The sequence below is a fragment of the Pyricularia pennisetigena genome (assembly GCF_004337985.1).
Source record: "Pyricularia pennisetigena strain Br36 chromosome 7 map unlocalized Pyricularia_pennisetigena_Br36_Scf_7, whole genome shotgun sequence".
Taxonomy (NCBI): Eukaryota; Fungi; Ascomycota; class Sordariomycetes; order Magnaporthales; family Pyriculariaceae; genus Pyricularia; species Pyricularia pennisetigena.
Genome location: NW_021940919.1, coordinates 1,400,249 through 1,416,614, shown reverse-complemented (window position 1 = coordinate 1,416,614; position 16,366 = coordinate 1,400,249). Strand labels below are relative to the sequence as shown.

At 50.2% G+C, this 16,366-nt stretch overlaps 4 protein-coding genes across 4 annotated transcripts; 1 reads left to right on the top strand and 3 right to left on the bottom strand.

The window, feature by feature from the left end:
* Positions 1-512: 512 nt before the first annotated feature.
* On the bottom strand, positions 513-3,610 carry PpBr36_10000 (uncharacterized protein; the record flags this gene model as incomplete). The annotated part of the gene is made up of 2 exons (XM_029897115.1): positions 513-1,649; positions 1,736-3,610. 2 exons carry the CDS (start codon positions 3,608-3,610, stop codon positions 513-515), a joined length of 3,012 nt encoding a protein of 1,003 aa, XP_029745266.1.
* Positions 3,611-5,249: 1,639 nt separating this feature from the next.
* PpBr36_09999 (uncharacterized protein) lies at positions 5,250-7,446 on the top strand (the record flags this gene model as incomplete). Its single annotated transcript, XM_029897114.1, has 2 exons — positions 5,250-6,821; positions 6,941-7,446. Exons 1-2 carry the CDS (start codon positions 5,381-5,383, stop codon positions 7,444-7,446), a joined length of 1,947 nt encoding a protein of 648 aa, XP_029745271.1. The 5' UTR covers positions 5,250-5,380.
* A 180-nt stretch (positions 7,447-7,626) lies between these two features.
* PpBr36_09998 (uncharacterized protein) lies at positions 7,627-9,660 on the bottom strand (the record flags this gene model as incomplete). Its single annotated transcript, XM_029897113.1, has 1 exon — positions 7,627-9,660. The coding sequence occupies one exon, from the start codon at positions 9,658-9,660 to the stop codon at positions 7,627-7,629; it is 2,034 nt and encodes a 677-aa protein (XP_029745272.1).
* A 649-nt stretch (positions 9,661-10,309) lies between these two features.
* Positions 10,310-11,711, bottom strand: PpBr36_09997 (uncharacterized protein; the record flags this gene model as incomplete). Its single annotated transcript, XM_029897112.1, has 2 exons — positions 11,547-11,711; positions 10,310-11,446 (listed from the first exon to the last, which is right to left on the bottom strand). The coding sequence occupies exons 1-2, from the start codon at positions 11,667-11,669 to the stop codon at positions 10,310-10,312; spliced, it is 1,260 nt and encodes a 419-aa protein (XP_029745277.1). The 5' UTR covers positions 11,670-11,711.
* Between the last annotated feature and the right edge of the window lie 4,655 nt (positions 11,712-16,366).

Here is a 16,366-nt window from a genome sequence, read left to right as displayed (position 1 = left end):
GGGACTGTAACCTAAGTAGAGCCCTTTATCCTCAAGAACCGAATTGAAGAGAAAAAAAAGGGGATGATGGGGTTGCTCCTACGGCCGACGTTCGTGGCGAATGCAGCCGCGGTGGGCGCTCCCGGAAGAATTGAAGCCAAGATTAAATATCCCAAAACGCCGCCGACCTTTTTGTAAATTGCGCCATAAAAATACATGAGAAAAATTTAGCAAGCCCCTTAAGATCCGAAAAAAAAAACCTATAAGCTAGAGTTGTGTGCAGAGGCGACAGCAGGGTGGTATATAAATGATGGAGTAAATTGTCGAAAAAAAAAAAAAGAAAAGAAAAAAAATCTCAAAAATCGGTTGGTTAGTGCTGACCTTCCTGGTAGCTCTCTGAAGCTGGAGAGCACTATGCAAAGTCAGTGGACCCCTGATAGGTCGTATGTAATGTGGCCAAAGGATGATCTGGTTAGCGAACTCTTTTTTTTTTTTTTTTTTTTTTTTTTTTTTTGCTTTTGACTGGTTGAGAATCAGTAGATGCCCCTGAACTGCCGATGGCTCGTTCCAGTGGACGACGTGGAGGCTTGACGCTCAACGCCGTTGTAGAAGCCACCGCCGCTGAGGCCCAAGCCTTGCGTACGCTGCATCTCGTACGGTGACGATTGGTAAGGCTCCGAGCCGGCGGTAGCTTCCTGGACACTGGGACCGTCTTGCATGCTGTTGCTGTTGCTGCTGCTGTGGTTGATTGCAACTGTACCGACGCTAAATTGCTGACTGCTCTGGCTGTATGGAGACTCTTTCTTGGCCCCAGATTGGTCATATGGCTGCGGTCTGCTGGCGTCGAGCTCATAACAAAAGTGCTGTTGTGGTAGTTGAGCACCAGGGCTACCCTGCTTGCTGCTGTCAATGATGTTATATGCCATCGAGGCTTGGTTGTCACGGGGAGAGTATGAGTTGGGGTTGTTAGATCGGTATTGGTATTTCTGCTGCTTCTCGCTCATGGTCAGTTTTGCCTGAACCGCCGCCCTGCGCTCTGCCTCCTTGACATTACGCCAGCGAACTGCAAGGGCGCCGACGACGGACAACACCGCCATAACAACCGAGAGAACAAAGGCCTGCGTAAATGATTTGTTATAAGCGTCAGTGAGGTTAGCTGTGGCCCCGTTAGCTTTCTGCACGGTTGTCTTGATGAGGTCAAACTTGAGAGCCTGGTTAGGTGTGACGGAAACACCAGTCTTGTCGAGGATTGTATCTGCCAGGCTGTTCGCAAAGAGATTCTCGGCGATGAGGATCATGATGGAGGAGCCAAGCGCCTGAGCGAAAGCGACTATGGAAAACCCGAGTGACAGGTCGTCGCTGTCGGCAAGCGATGCCTGGACGGCGACAAAAGGCTGCTGGAAGGCTGTACCGAACCCGAGGCCGACGGCGGCTGGAACCACGGTAAGGAGGATAGAGCCCGCAGTCGCCCCGTTCCATGTTGTTAGTAAACCGGCCCCTACCGACATGAGCAGGGTTCCAAAGATTAGCAATGGCGCGTAGTGCCCGAAACAGTAGACGAAGACAATGGAGCCAAGGGCCCCCAGAATGGTTCCGACAAGCATGGGCCATAAACAGGTAGCCGCAACAGCGCTTGGGTAACTAAGAATCAGTTGAAACCAGAGGGGGATCTGTTGAGCTCATCGGCAACCGTTAGCAAAGTATGCCCTCTTCTTGGTAAATTGATCACAGCTCGATGACAAGGGGGAGGACATACAAACTTTGTCACGACTAGCGTGGCAGCGCTAATGCAAAGCATAAACCAGAAACTCGAAATGACAGTCCGTTTTTTGAAAAACCGAAGGGGGAGCAGGGCGTCGTCTGCAGCTTTGTGCTGAGAGTATACAAACGCAAGGATAAAGACGATGGTGACGAGGAACAGGATGATGATAAGCCATGAGTTCCATTCATATTTGCGCCCAGCAAGCTGGAGTGCGAGCAGCAGACTGATAGCGAGCGGCAGCAGAATCAGTACACCCAAAAGGTCGAGCTTGCGGGAGAAGGCAAGGAACCTCTGTCGCAGGTTCATGTCCTTTGTGATGACACCGGACGCACGTGGGGATGATCTCGGCTTGCCCACCTCGTGCAGGCAGTAAAGAATGATCACAATGATGACGGTGCATATAGGAATGCTGGTGTAGAAACACCATCTCCAGTTCAAATGTGCCGCAAACGCACTGCCAAGCATAGGGGCGCTAATCATGGCCACTGCAGCCGTTCCACCTAGCATGCCCACGATCATTGACCTCATGGTGAGCGGCGCAACGAGGGAGCCGAGAAATAGCGCACCAGAGAGAACGCCGGCGGCACCAACGCCCTGGACCGTGCGCCCCATGATGAGGATGGCCTCGAACGGAGCGACTGCAGCGAGAAGTGAGCCGACCTCAAAGATTAGGAGAGCAGCAGCGAAAACCCAGTGCGGCGTGTATTCAATGTATAGTCGCCCAAACAGAAGCTGAAACGCACAGAGGCCCCATAGATAAGCTGAGACGTACCAGGTGGTGCCCTTCAGCGAGTCCGCTGCATTCTTGGATTGGCGAGGGGTTGTGGGCGTGATTATGTTGATGTTCAGGCCAACGACCAAAACGGCTAGGACAAGGGCCATGATGACTACCACGAGACGTATGGTATATAACACGCTCCCTTCCTTTTCCATGCCGCCTGCCGACTCCCCCTTCTGGCTTGCGCCTGGCTGTCCAGCAGAGCCGTAGAGCGAGAACGCATTATAGGGAGGGAGAGGATTTTCGGGGTCGATGGAGTTCGCAGCCAGTCCGCGGGTGATAGCAAGCGTCTCGCGTTTGCCATCGTCATCAACGATGGGAATATCGACCATATCAGCGTCGCCACCTATGTCAAGAGACTTTTCGTCCAGACGGCGAAGGCTTGAAGAATTTGAACGGCCCAGCCGCCCAGGGCTCTTGGCCATTGACGAGGAACGACTCCGGGTGCTGACGCTGCGAGTGTTTTGGCCGTCATTCACAGTAGAACTGGATGAATAGTAATCGCTGCTGCTCCGAAAGAGGTTGCTGGCAATGGTATTTTTAGTTGTCTTGCTTGACGATCTTGATGGTGGGGTCCTGATAGGAGTTTCAGACATGTGGGCAAGAGCCTCTTCGAACGTCTCGGTTTGCTCAGTTGAGGGGGACAGTGACTGATTTCTGACAGATGGACCGGTGCTCACAGACGCTTGCCTGCTGGGGGCCGAGCTGGCGCTGCTGATTCTGAACTCTGGGTGGCGGATGGAAAGCGGTTTGATCTCGGGCAAAGGAACATCTGAGACGTTCCTAACCCTCTTGCTTCTGCGACTACCAAATCTCCTGCTGGGCATCCTCCCAATGGAGCCACCGGGGGGCCCATAGTCGCTCTCGTAATCGAGATCGTTATCGGTTGAATTGGTTGGCGGGAGGTTAATGTCTTTCTTGTTGAGGCTCGCCAGAATGGACTCGCTCCTAGATACCAAATCGGAGAGATGGTCGACGGACGGGTATACGTTGTCAGCTGAGCAGACAGACCAGCAATCATCATCGTCCCTGGCCCGTGTTGGTCTTGTTGTCTGCCTCGAAAGGCTATCCAAGTCTTTTGAAGTTGCCATCTTTGTCAAAAAAAAAAAAAAAAAAAAAAAAAAAAAAAAAAAAAAGAGGGGTTCGGAGTTGTGACCGATATCGAGTGGTCAATATCAGTTTCTAGCCTACTAGAAGACCTGTTGCCAAAGGCAATGAATGTTGCACTCAACAGCAAGATACAAAGGAAAATAGATGAACAGACGAAGGAAAAGGGGCCAAGGTAGGGGAGTGTGTGTTGAAATGAGAGAAAATAGACTTGTTTTAACCTAAATGGAAGCAAAGATGGAATGGCAGCATATCATGCACAACAGGCAGCATGGCCACTAAGACGCGTAGGGGACGGGAAGTGACAAGGCGTGGCGCGTAAATGAGGCCAAGGGAGTAAGAGAAGGGCTCAACGCCTCGACTCTGACTCCACGGGGTCTTGGTGCCTCGGGTCAAGGCTTCAGTGTGATTGATGTGGGGTGGTGGAATCCCACCCAGTCAGAACCAGTCAGCGGCGGCTGTTGGACAGCCCGTACAGCGCTGCGCAGCGAAAGAGCTCGGGGAATGGGCACAGAGAGACAGAGAGAAAAGGAGGCTGTGACAGGCGGGTGCTTACTGTCCCTGGACCGGTGGCTGACTGTTTTTGACTGTGATTGCCCCACATTTTTACACCTTGAAGCTATAAGCGGAGACGTCGCTGACCTTGGATAGACACGTGACTTACTGTTGGTAGCAAATTTTGTAAACAATTCTTTGGTTCCATGGTATCTCTCTCCATGCCATGTACATGAATTCAAAGCATATATGTATGCACTTTGGCGGACATATTAGGTCGACTGTTGGCCTCTTAGTATCGGATCGTTTTGAAAGAAGGGGGAATAGCCTTTCCCTGCACTGCCACAGTGCTTATCGGAACTGATGTTCGTCTCTATCAAAGCAACCACCTAGCTATTCATAAGACAAAGTACTTCTTACGTTAATACAAGGGAGCAATAAAGCCATGCGCTTGCCAAGTTTACTCGAGCCTTGGCGGCCGGGTTTTCCTATAGTTTGAAGACGTGATTTTTTTTTTTTTTTTTTTTTTTCAACACTATCTTTGTTAAAGTCATTGTTGTGGTTTCCTTCCTATGAAGTACTCAAATACTGATGGTATGCAGGTACAACCAGGCAGCCAGGGCATGCGAGACGCCGAGTTTGCCGGTTGGGTAATGTAAGATATCAATAAACAAATCCTTGAACTGCGCAGACTACGCCAAAACTAGAACCGTTCCTGATCCGGGGTTATCTGCCCAGGCTTTACCGTTACATTTATGATGACAAAAGGCCCACGACTTTGGCTGACCCCCGCCCCGTCATCGGCGAGCGCTGACCCCCAAAAGCACACCGCACCATCACCGACAGGGAGGCCGGTCTTCCTCGCTAGACACCCGCCGCAATATTGCTCCTTCCTTTTTCTGCTTCAACCATGTATTTTTTTTATTGTTGTGATTGGTATATGTCTAGCTAGATAAGCGGCCCGCTGCCAAGCCTGGATTTGCTGTTGGGTAACAGGACGCACCACTTTTTTCGGAGATGTCGTGCGATATTTCGAGGAACAATCAATCACTTGCTTATCTGCTTAATCTAGTGTAGACCTAATTGAAATCCAATTATATATTGCTTCCCTGTTCTCTCGACTCCGTCATGGCTAACAAGGTCAGTACAAGACCGGTCTGTCCCCGTCCTCCCCTTGTAGCCTCGGATCACGACTTGGACGTTGTTCCGAACCAGAGTGGAAGCCTGCGTTCTGTCCAACTACCAAAGGCGCAGCAGCTATGGCGCGTCATCCGGCTTCCTTCGGTTTCCTTGTCGTCCAACTATTTCTGCTGCTCGCTGCGCTACCCTTCGTAGCATCGGCAAAGTTAGAGTCCACTGGCATTTCCGTAAGGCTCAACCAAATTGACTATTATATCTCGCCTTTTCCCGCTGCCAATGTCACAGTAGGCCTTGACGACCTCAGCAATGTACCGACCGTCTTCGGCTTCAAGCCGGTGACCGTGGTGGGCACACCGACGGTCAAGTCGGATCTGGCCGCTCTGTTCAAGAACTGGACATCAACCGACGACGTTTTCAACAGGGGCTTCATCAATGCCGTTTTCCTGGCTGGAGCTGATGCGGTCTCGAACCAGGTCATCTTCAACTCGTGCACCTCAGGATCAGTCATATTGCCCCTTGACGCACACCCTGGAAGCGCCGTGCCTTCAGGACCATACTTCCTCGAGACCGCAACTGGGCGCCTTTTCCCCGTCTACAGGCTCTACGTCGACTTCGCGGGCGCCTTCTCCACGTCCCTGCTGCAGCGCCCAGACGGTGGCTTTCAGCCGCTGTCGGCCCAGGTTCAGTCGTCATCATCCCTGACCATCGGTGTGCCCAGTCGGCTCTACTACACTCGAACGGCCGATAAGCCGCTTGCAGGTGTGCGAATAGGAGTCAAGGATATCTTCGCCCTCAAGGGCGTCAAGCAGTCGAATGGCAACAGGGCCTGGTACCAGCTGTACCCTGCTGCGGAGCAGACGGCACCGGCCATTCAGAGACTCATCGACGCCGGGGCCGTCATGATCGGGTTGCAAAAGCCAAGCCAGTTCGCCAACGGAGAGAGTCCCACGGCCGACTGGGTTGACTACCACGCGCCGTACAACCCACGCGGCGATGGCTACCAGGACCCGAGCTCTTCATCTTCGGGTGCGGGAGCATCGGTGGCGAGCTACGACTGGCTTGATATTGCCATCGGGTCGGACACGGGTGGCTCCATCCGCGGGCCTGCCAGCGTGGGCGGCATTTTCGGGAACCGTCCCAGTCACGGACTGGTCACCCTCGACGGCGCCATGCCGCTGTCCCCTTCGCTCGACACGGTCGGTTTCCTACTGCGGGATCCCCATCTTTGGGATGTTGCCAACAATGTAATATTTTCAGGCAACTACACTTCGGTTGTCAAGGCGAGCTACCCAAAGCGCATCCGTACCGTAGGGTTCCCGGCTGCCAACGCCACGGAGCCCTGGGCAGTGCTGTTGAATGGGTTTGTTCAGAAGCTGGCAAGCCTTGTGGGAAATGACAGCAGTGTTGAGCCCATGGATCTCAACAACGAGTGGATAAGATCCGGTCCAGCCGACGTCAAGGGGACCACGTTGTCTCAGATGTTCGGGGCCACCTACGCTGTAATCATCAGCAAACACCAAACGGAGCTGGTGCGGGATCCCTTCTACCGGGACTATGCCGGTGAGTCTGATGAACCAACCCTAAACATCAATTCGTGACCCTGACCCCCTTTGACTTTTCGAGCTTCTTTATTAACAATCTTTCTTTCTTTCTTTCTTTCTTTTTATCGCAAATATCAGCCGCTTTCGACGGCCGCAGACCTTTTGTCAACCCGGCTCCCCTCGCGCGCTGGGCATATGGCGACAGCCTGCCTGCGACTGCCCTCTCCGACGCCCTCCGTAACAAGACAATCTTCAAGGATTGGTTTAATGACTTGGTTCTTCCCCGAGTGTCCGATGAGGCGCAGTGCACGTCATCCATCGTTCTGTATCCCGCCTCCACCGGCTCCGGGCAGTCGTACCGCAACCGATACTCAGGCCCGCCCAGCGTGCCGATAGGTTTCGCCACGAGCCGCGCCAGCGTGTTCGCCGAGGTCCCCGACAGCGTGTTCCCTCTGGGTGAAGTGGTTGCGAGAAGCAACATTAGTGCCCATGACGAGCTGTATCCGGTCGGCGTGAATGTGCTTGTCGCCAAGGGGTGTGATGGGCTGCTGGCCAGGCTGGCGGCGGATCTGATAGATGCTGGTGTGCTGAAGGTTCCAAAGGCTGGCAGGACCATGGAGGGCGGCGTGCCTGCCATGAGGTAGAGAGGTAGAGGGCGAGGAGGACGTAGCGGTTGGTTACTTTCACGCTGATCTCGACAGTTCTCGGGCTGCCTCGAGGGCTCTCGTCAACAAAGGCCAGTTCAAAGTGATGGAAAATGAATAATATGCTTCGTTCCATATTTAGGTTCGTCAAATATCAGATTAGTAGGCGTTCCATTCGGGTCACCAGATATCAATGGCTTCCTCCATCAGGTCTCCTTTGTTCAACAGATCTATTGCCCTCCCACTCATGAACCCATGTACGTATGCTTCACCAACCAACCGCACCCGCCTGAAAACGGTTTTCCTTGCTTCTTTTGTTGTCCTTTTACCTCCCATGCCGCTCCACTCTCCCTGTCCTGGTCTCAAGGCAAATGGTACTCTGCTGCCGCGCACTGCTGCACATACGTCTCCAGGCCTTGTAACCAAGTCCGCAAGACCGTAGTAACCATTCGAGGTGACGAAGAAGCATCGGCCGTCGCAGTATGCCTCGATGCAGTGCCAGAGGTTGTGGATGCGGTTTTCGACATGGGCGGGAGGATCCTCTTGTTTCCGTCTTTTGGCCCGCGGCCCGCGCCTGCTGCGAAGCGCACCCAGTAAGAGCGTCAAGGTTTCGCCCGCAAGTACCGTATCCGTGTCCTCTAGCTGTCCCATGCACAGTGTCAGCGCGAGGTTGGCCGCCCGATTGTTGCCACCGCTAACGGGTTGGTTGGCCACACCGGGGACGGAGTGTTCCTCGCGTGGCCAGGAGGCGTATGCATATGGCGTCGCGTGGTTTTCAAGCTCTGCGATCAACTCCTCAAGGCTGACCGAGGGTGACGACTTGGATCGGTCGTCCCGTCTGAAGTATAAGACCCTTGACTCGCGACGGAGGCAAATACGATAGCAGGCCTGGATGACATCGATGGCGACCCCTTTGACTCTCAGTACGCGACCGTCTTGGCCGACAAATTCCGGCTGGACGTTGTTGTAATTGTCGTCGTGCCTGCAGGCTGCAAAGGTGTCGTTGGGGTGACAATAAATGTTGTTGGCCACGCGATTGATGTTCCAGCGTATGACCCACGACGGGACGGATGGTGCTTTTATCGACGCCTCGTTGTGCTCGACGATGCAGAGGCTCCTCACACCCGCGTTCCGGATCAGCAGCGCCGACACCTCCTCGTATACCTGGGTGACAGTCTTGTGGTAGTCTGGAACCACCAGCGGCCTCCCATCGTTTGTCCTGCCCAGTGGATGACCCAGGAAGCAGTAGACGTGGTCCCTAGGATCTCTGCAGCCCAACAAAGCCCCGTGGTCCAGCAAGTCCAGGAATCTGTACTGATGCTCGTCGGCCTTGTGTAATGTCCAGTCCGTCCAGCGCATGTGGATGAGCAGGCAGCCTAGACCCGCCTTGGACGCAAAGTCGGCAGCGTGGGTGTTGAGCCACTCCATCACGTACATAAGGTCACGGTAACTGATGAATTCGTTGCCGTCTGGGACGGCTCGCGAGCTCCTGGGGGTTGCATCGCCGTACACGATCCACGGATCTCGCGCCAGACCAACCTCTTGAAGTACCCAGGCGCGTTGAAACCAGGGCTTCCCAAGCAAGGTAGGGAGAGCGGTCCACCTTGGGTCTTGCTCTAATGCCTCGGGCGGTCCGGCAGGGGATCGCATGGCCGGTGCATAAGTAGAAAGCAGGCCCGCTATCTTGGCCGCCGCGCCACTGTCGACATCTTGAGAACCAACGCATGCTAGCACCCAGCGGGCGCGACTGTAGATGAGACCCATGACAGCCACCTGGGTGCTGCGCTCGGCCATGTCACGCTGGTTGATGCAGAGAGCGTCGGCCCATAGGGCGCGGGACTCGTCCTGGAGTCGGAGGCGACGCAGAGCCCAGTGCAGGTTCGCGCCAATGGGGACGACGACTCCATTCAAGGTGATGGAGCGGGTATCTCGCAGCTCATCGCCCCATACGTACGAGACTGCGTCGTAGGTGAGGCGCGAATGGCCATTGTCGTCGTCCTCCCCAGCATCATCATCATCGTCATCATTATCACCATGGAGTGAGCCAATCCTGAGCTGACCAGAGAGCGGTTCATCTCCTGTGCCGGGATTTAGCATTAAGAGCCGAAAACAGCGACTTCCCTCCGGCAGCGGGGTGTAGATGCCTCTGTGGCGGAGACGAGCGTGTATGGACGTGTTTCCATTGTGGTCTTGTCCTCCTGAGGCAGATGCCATTGGGCAAGTCCATAAAGGTCAGACACAACGTCAGAATTCGGCAGCCAAATCACACAAAGAAAAAGAAAATGGAAGAGGAAAAACGCACTACCACTTTCATTGTCACAGGCTAAACTTATTTTAGCTGCATTCGAACAAGCCACAAATAGGCATGGCTGCCTGCCTACAGGGCTGATAGCCTCGACTCAATTTGACATGGGCGACGCGCGAGGAAGCTCCACCAGCACACATGCGTCAGGTATTTTCCTGGTGTTATTGATTCATTGGTGCTGCTATGTGGGGAGCCGGAGGGCACTATGACATAGCCTGGACCGGGGGTAGAGTTTCGAAAGAAAAAGAAGAAACAAATTAAAGTTCTGAGGCTCTCACTACCACACCGACCCATCACTAAAAAAACATGTACATGAGAAAACGAAAACAAGAAAGTAAAGGTATCCGCAAATGCGTAACGGCCAAAGATGCTGGAAGCAGAACGCAGGTGTGGGTATTTATGAAAACAAAACGAGGGACTTATTTTACTGTCCCAATTTGCACGCCCAGCCAAGAGTAACGTCGATTATATATCTTTTCCATGCACACCCTCCCCATGCTGATTATTCCTCCTTGGGGACACTCCTCGCAGTCTATGATCAAAGAAAATGACACGAAATCAGGGCAGCTCATGCACCGGACTCAGCGCACCGGGCCTGGATGATTGTTGTTGCGCGTTTGTTCCTTGCTGCTGATACATGTTTGCCCCTCCGCCGGGAACCAGCGAACCTGGAACCGGGGATACGGATCCGTTCGCTGCAAGGGGGTCTCCTGGAGGTCGGTAGGGTCGGAAGCCCGGGTAATGAGATGCTGCCGGCTGCGCATGCTCGGAGGTCACAGGCGTGACGGGCTGGGCGTTAGGCGCGTGTTTCTGGTGCGACTCCCAGCCACCAGCAGCGTTGTCGCTTCCCGGAAGCTCGCTCCTCATGCTCCAGGGCCGCGCGGCGTACGAGTCTAGCTCCGATACGGCCGGGGTATTGGGGGTGGCAACGCCCGTCATCATGCTAGGGGTGCCGTGGCTGCTGCTCGTAATCGAGAGGTGATTGTTGGGTCCGACGGTCTTAGCGCCGAAGCCTGACGCGAAGTGGTCATCGTCGTCGCCGTGGTGCGGTGCAGACGATGCGAATATGCCATTTTCGGGGTGTTTCTCATTGGGCGTTGCTGCGGCCTGCTGCTTCCGGCGGCGCATGAAGATCAAGACAAAAGCGGCCAGGGCCATGAGGGCTACTGCACCGACAGTGACACCGATGCCAGCCTTTGCACCCGTGGAAAGACCGCCGGCGCCACTATCGTTACTTGGGGGTTCTCCTTGACTGTTGGCAGGATTCGTCTCTTGCGGGCTGTTGTTGGCAGGGCCGGTGCCGGTGGGCGGGAGCATCGTCACTGTCGTCTGGCCTGGCGGCTGAGTCGGGACGAAGCCATTCTCAAACCGAATAGAGCTGCTAATCTTTGGTGGTAGGGACCCGATATTGACGAGGGTGGACGGTGCAGAGAAGACAATCCTCCGAGACTCGGTTTCGCGAGGGCAAAAGCAAAAGTCACCTTTGCGGAGAGCCGAAGGCTTGTTGCTCTGCTCGCATGCCATCCACTGATTTGAAGTGCCATTGCAATACACAAGCCCAGTCCACGGCGACTCATAAAGGTCCCCCTTGTCCGGACAGCTATCGTGCTGATACTCAGGGTCGGTGCAGCCAGCGAGGTAGGTCAACCCAAAGGCGCCATTGTAGCAGGCTCGGTTTCCGAGACAATTGTCACCCTGTTCAATTTTTTTTGGTGGATTTTGTTTGCTTGCGGTTAGCTAACCATTTGGTAGGAAAGCGACAAATACCTGGAGTTGGGTGCTGTCTCATACATACCACACCGCAGCAGGTTTGCCTTCCCAGCGCATCATTGCCGCATGGAATAAAACTCTCGTCAGACTTCTTGTCCGTGGAGAAATAGCATGTGCCATTGGATATGAGGGGGTTGAAGTTGCTCATGACGAAGACAGCCTTGGAGAGATGGCCCGATGTTGCCTTGTTTCTGAGCCAGGCTGTTGTCGCTTTCTGCTTCAGTGGATAACCAATGAATGCAGGTGACCTGGCTGTTGACTGTGACGTCTTTGGAGCTGCTCGTAATCCCTTAAGGCAAAGGTGAATGCGAAGTGAGAAGAAACTGGATTGAAGGTGGAGAGAACCAGGTCGATGTGCAAGCACTGCGTACTACTATTTCCTACCGTGAAGGAAGCATGTACCAATTGAAAGGATGGGACAAGTCGCTATCAATTGACCTGGACATGCCCTCCAATTACGGCTACAAGTCAAAGTCAGACAAAAGCAGATGACGGCGAGAGTGGTGATGAGGATGATGAGAGGGGACGCTTGCAAAAAGAAAGTAATCGACTGACCTGCCCTGTGTAAATTGACAGTGGGTCAAGGATGGGTGTGAAAAAAGGGGGAAGCGCAACCAGAAGGAAGAGGATAAAAAGGACGAAACCAGAGAAGCAAGGGAGCGCAACGGGAGGCTGCGCAAATGTGGCCAGACGCGGTCGGGTACGGGACCAGCAAGTTCCCGTCGGTGGTGTTGGCTGCGCGGTTTGAACCAATCTGTTACAGACACCCGCAGTGATGATCTCTTGTCGCTTTTGCTTTCAATTGCTTTTTCTGCCGAGCAAGCTGAAGAGTCTTGGCTCAGGAAGAAGTGACGAGTTGACAGGATGTGACAGTGTTCGATTGTACCCCGCGCGCATCTTTGATAGTCTCTAATAGCCACTAAATACGACAGGGTACAAGCTTTTGTATCACCACCGCAACTTGATCTGCATGATATCACGACCCTTCGCTCCCTTGCCTCGCTTGTTTCGCTGCGCAGCTGCCGTTACACAATCTTACAGCCATTTCGATGCAACTCAACTGTGCCCAGTCTGGACGGCCCTCAACTTGATCCGACACGCCTTGCATGACGTATAGGCGAAGAAGAGTAACGACACGATGTGCCATAAATGGGAGGTAGTAGAGGATAGATAGGCCTGAAGACGGTAGGCATACCACCTATGTGCCAGACCCCGTATTATAAGCCTACAGACCTAGTCTCAGTGCCAAGACTAGACCCCCCTGCTTCGCAGTGGGGACCGAGCGTTCCATGTACCTTTCAGCCACATGGCTTTTCGGCCAATGCAATTGGTCGAAAAGATCGCGCTCGTTCTAGTCTGAGGACAACTTGTCGATTTTCCCCGCTCATAGCGGGTATGTATACTATGTTCGCACTGTGCATGCACTGCATACGCAACAATAGCAGTATAAGCACTGTATGTAATTAAATATTCAAATAAATAAATAAATAAAAATCGTAAAAATATGGGGTAACCTGCGTTGCAAAATGTGATTTTTTGACATTTTTTTGACGCAGGGACCATTAATATAGCTTTTCTGGTTCTATAAGTATTTAGATATTAATTATATTTTTTAATTTTTAATATATGTTATTATATTTAATTGATATTTTAAATAGTGATATTTTGTTAAAGTTAAATATACGATTATGAACACGGCTTTTTCACCAACGTCACGGTGGAAATTGCACACGGTTATCGCTTAAAATAAATATTTTTGTTGGAATGGAGGGAATCGCGGTCAAATTAACAATAGAGCGATGTGTGAGGAGGTCACGAGATAGAATAAGCTTAATCTTGAACGCGGGGAAAAGTGGATCACGTATAAGGCTGATGGAACGTTAAAATGGCAGATAACCGTCTGCTAGCGGGTGATAGAGATGATATATTGTTATTGCACGATCGATTCGTTGAATCGTTGAATCGATGAAGGTTATGAAGGTGATGAATCTAAGGTTAAGTTGTGAATTACGTGTTCGAATCCGTAGGTGCAGATCTTCGATCCGGATGTCCGGAATGCGGGGTCACGTCACATGATTTGGCCTTATTTATGTGACTGACCTGCCGACCTATTGAGCCTAACGGCCTATTGTGCTTAGGCATGCACAGAAAATCTGCGACCACAACGGGATTCGAACCCACGCACTTCAACAACGTATATATAATATAGATTGTGGTACGTGCATTATACCACTAAGCTAAATTATATATGACGTATTTGTTTTGTTGTTGAAACTATGAACAAAGACGTGATATATAAAGCTTTATATATATAATAAACGCGTATACGTTTTATTGGTTATTTATTTATTTATTCGATGCGGGGTGACTAATAGAATTAGCCCGTGCTGCCCGTTATAAGGTAGTGCAGGGTAGCTAATATAATTAGCCCTGCGCTAGCCATGTTCACAGAAATTAGTCGAAATTCGCTATATCAGGAATTCCACGCTTTAAACTTTTCGAAATTTAAAGGATCAATACCTGAGTTTAACAACCGTTTTAACTTACTGGTAGCTAAATTAACGAATACCAACGTGCAAATTAAACCCGTAAGTATACGAAATCAATATTTACGGGCCCTGGAGGGGACATTTCCTGCTTGGACCGAACGCCAACGCAATACCCAACGGGCCCTGCAGGCTATAGGCCAAAATTCGGAAAAATTAAACTTGCAATACCTTATAACGGACCTTATATCCGAAAATTCGATTTTAGGCTCTACAACGGCTAAGGCCGCTATGTATAGGTTTGAAGGTCGAGAATCGGGTAAAAAACGCTAAAAAGGGCCCTAAAAAGGAAAATAATGGGTAGGGAACCACCTTTAAATTACGAAAAAAGGGTAATAAAAACTCTAATTCGGATTCTGCTTTTGCGAAAAATACTAAATCCTCCTCCAACGAATTAACCGCTTGAACGTCCATAATTTCCATGGATTTCGAGTTATTTACGGGCTCAACTCCAGGTGACGTTAACGAATCCGCAATATATAACGCCCTGGAAGATTTAAATAATTTGGGCGGTAATTTACCGTACCAAACCCTGCAACAGAAGGTTAATTCCGCTATTAGCGGAATTATAAAATTACGTTCGGATTCGGATTTGAAACACGATACCGGTAAAACGCTAAAACTACAGGTTTTAGCAGCTAATTTTAGGGCTAAAACGAAATTTAGACACCGCGTAAAATGGGCACCTAAACCTTGGAAGTTAGGTTACCCTATCTTGTACGATACAGGTAACACGCACCATATTTTTGCAAATAAGCAACTTTTTTACCGATTATACCCCCGGTTTTACAATCGAAATCGGTATAGGAGGTGGCCCTATCAGGTTTGTAGGTACCGGAATTGTAAAAATACAAATCCGTTACGGCTAAAAAGCTGACGAATTTAAAAGAGTTACGTTAAATAACGTTTTATATATCCCTTCGTTTAGAATAAATATCGTTAGTGCTTTTATACATTATAATATAGGGGGCGTATTAATAAAAAATACCTTGTACGATAAGGATCGTAAAGCGTGGGGACGCCTAATGTTACGACCAGACAGTTGGGCCGTTACCAATAAGGCCAGGCGGGGTTACACCCCTCCCAACGACATTCGACCAGAGAAGACACCGACCGACAGGAAATAGGATTATATAAGGAGCGGATTACGTGACCGCACGTGACTAAGGAGTGCTATAACCGATAGGTGCCAAAAAACACATAGCACTTTTAGCAGGTGATATATATAATATAGCCGCTCACCAATATATCCGACATATGAAATATATCACACCCAGGACCACGGACTATATAAGGACACATTTACTACCATGTAAATAAATTCGATTTCAGGATTGCTAAGCAGCAATTAATTTTATATTTTAGTTAATTTAATATTTGTTGACAGCGATTATAATTTCACCCCAATCATTAAAAACTACAGTTACCCAGTTAAAACGCTCAATTGCTTTAAGCCATTGTATTTTACCCTAAAAACAGGTTACCCGATATTTTAATCGTAACATTTTAATTGCTCCTATTTAATACCTTACCTTAAAACATACCGTGCAGTATCGCCGAAATAATATCTTCCACTAAAATCACCTTTTAAACCCTTTTTACCACCAACGCTCCGGCCAACGTTAACGCCTTGGGTCAAATAGTCGCGACGCTTTAAGCAAAAAATCGATAATTCTAAGAACGAATAACCGAATAAATTAATCGAATTAATAGGAATTATATTAAACATTTTTTACCATTATTTTACGATAGCACCCCAGGTATTTTGCAGGGATTTTTTTATTAAAACCCGGGTTCATTTTCATTTTAACGAAAATAATTTCGATAGTAGCCCAAATAAGGTTATTTACGCAATTTCGCTATTAAAAGGCGATATATTTGCCTGGTTCGAACTAACCTTACGAAATTATTTGGACCACGATAAAAAAAAACCGTAAAATTAAAATTAACCGCATTTTCGACGATTACGAAAATTTCGAAAAATGTTTTAAAGGAGCATTCGGTGATTCAAACGAAAAACGTACGGTTAAACGTAAATTGGTGCGCCTTACCCAAACCAAATCGGTATCCAAATATGCTAATAAATTTCGATAAATTACCGCCAAATTATTATGGGGCCCCGAAACCCTAATGGCACGTTTTTATGCGGGATTTAAGGAAAAAGTTAAAAACGAATTCGTTAAAAAAAGAACGATCCGATATTTTAACCGAATACGTAAAATTAACTGTTAAAATCGATAACCGACTTTATAAACGAAAATTGGAACGACACGAAGGACGTAACGTATAAGGCCCAACC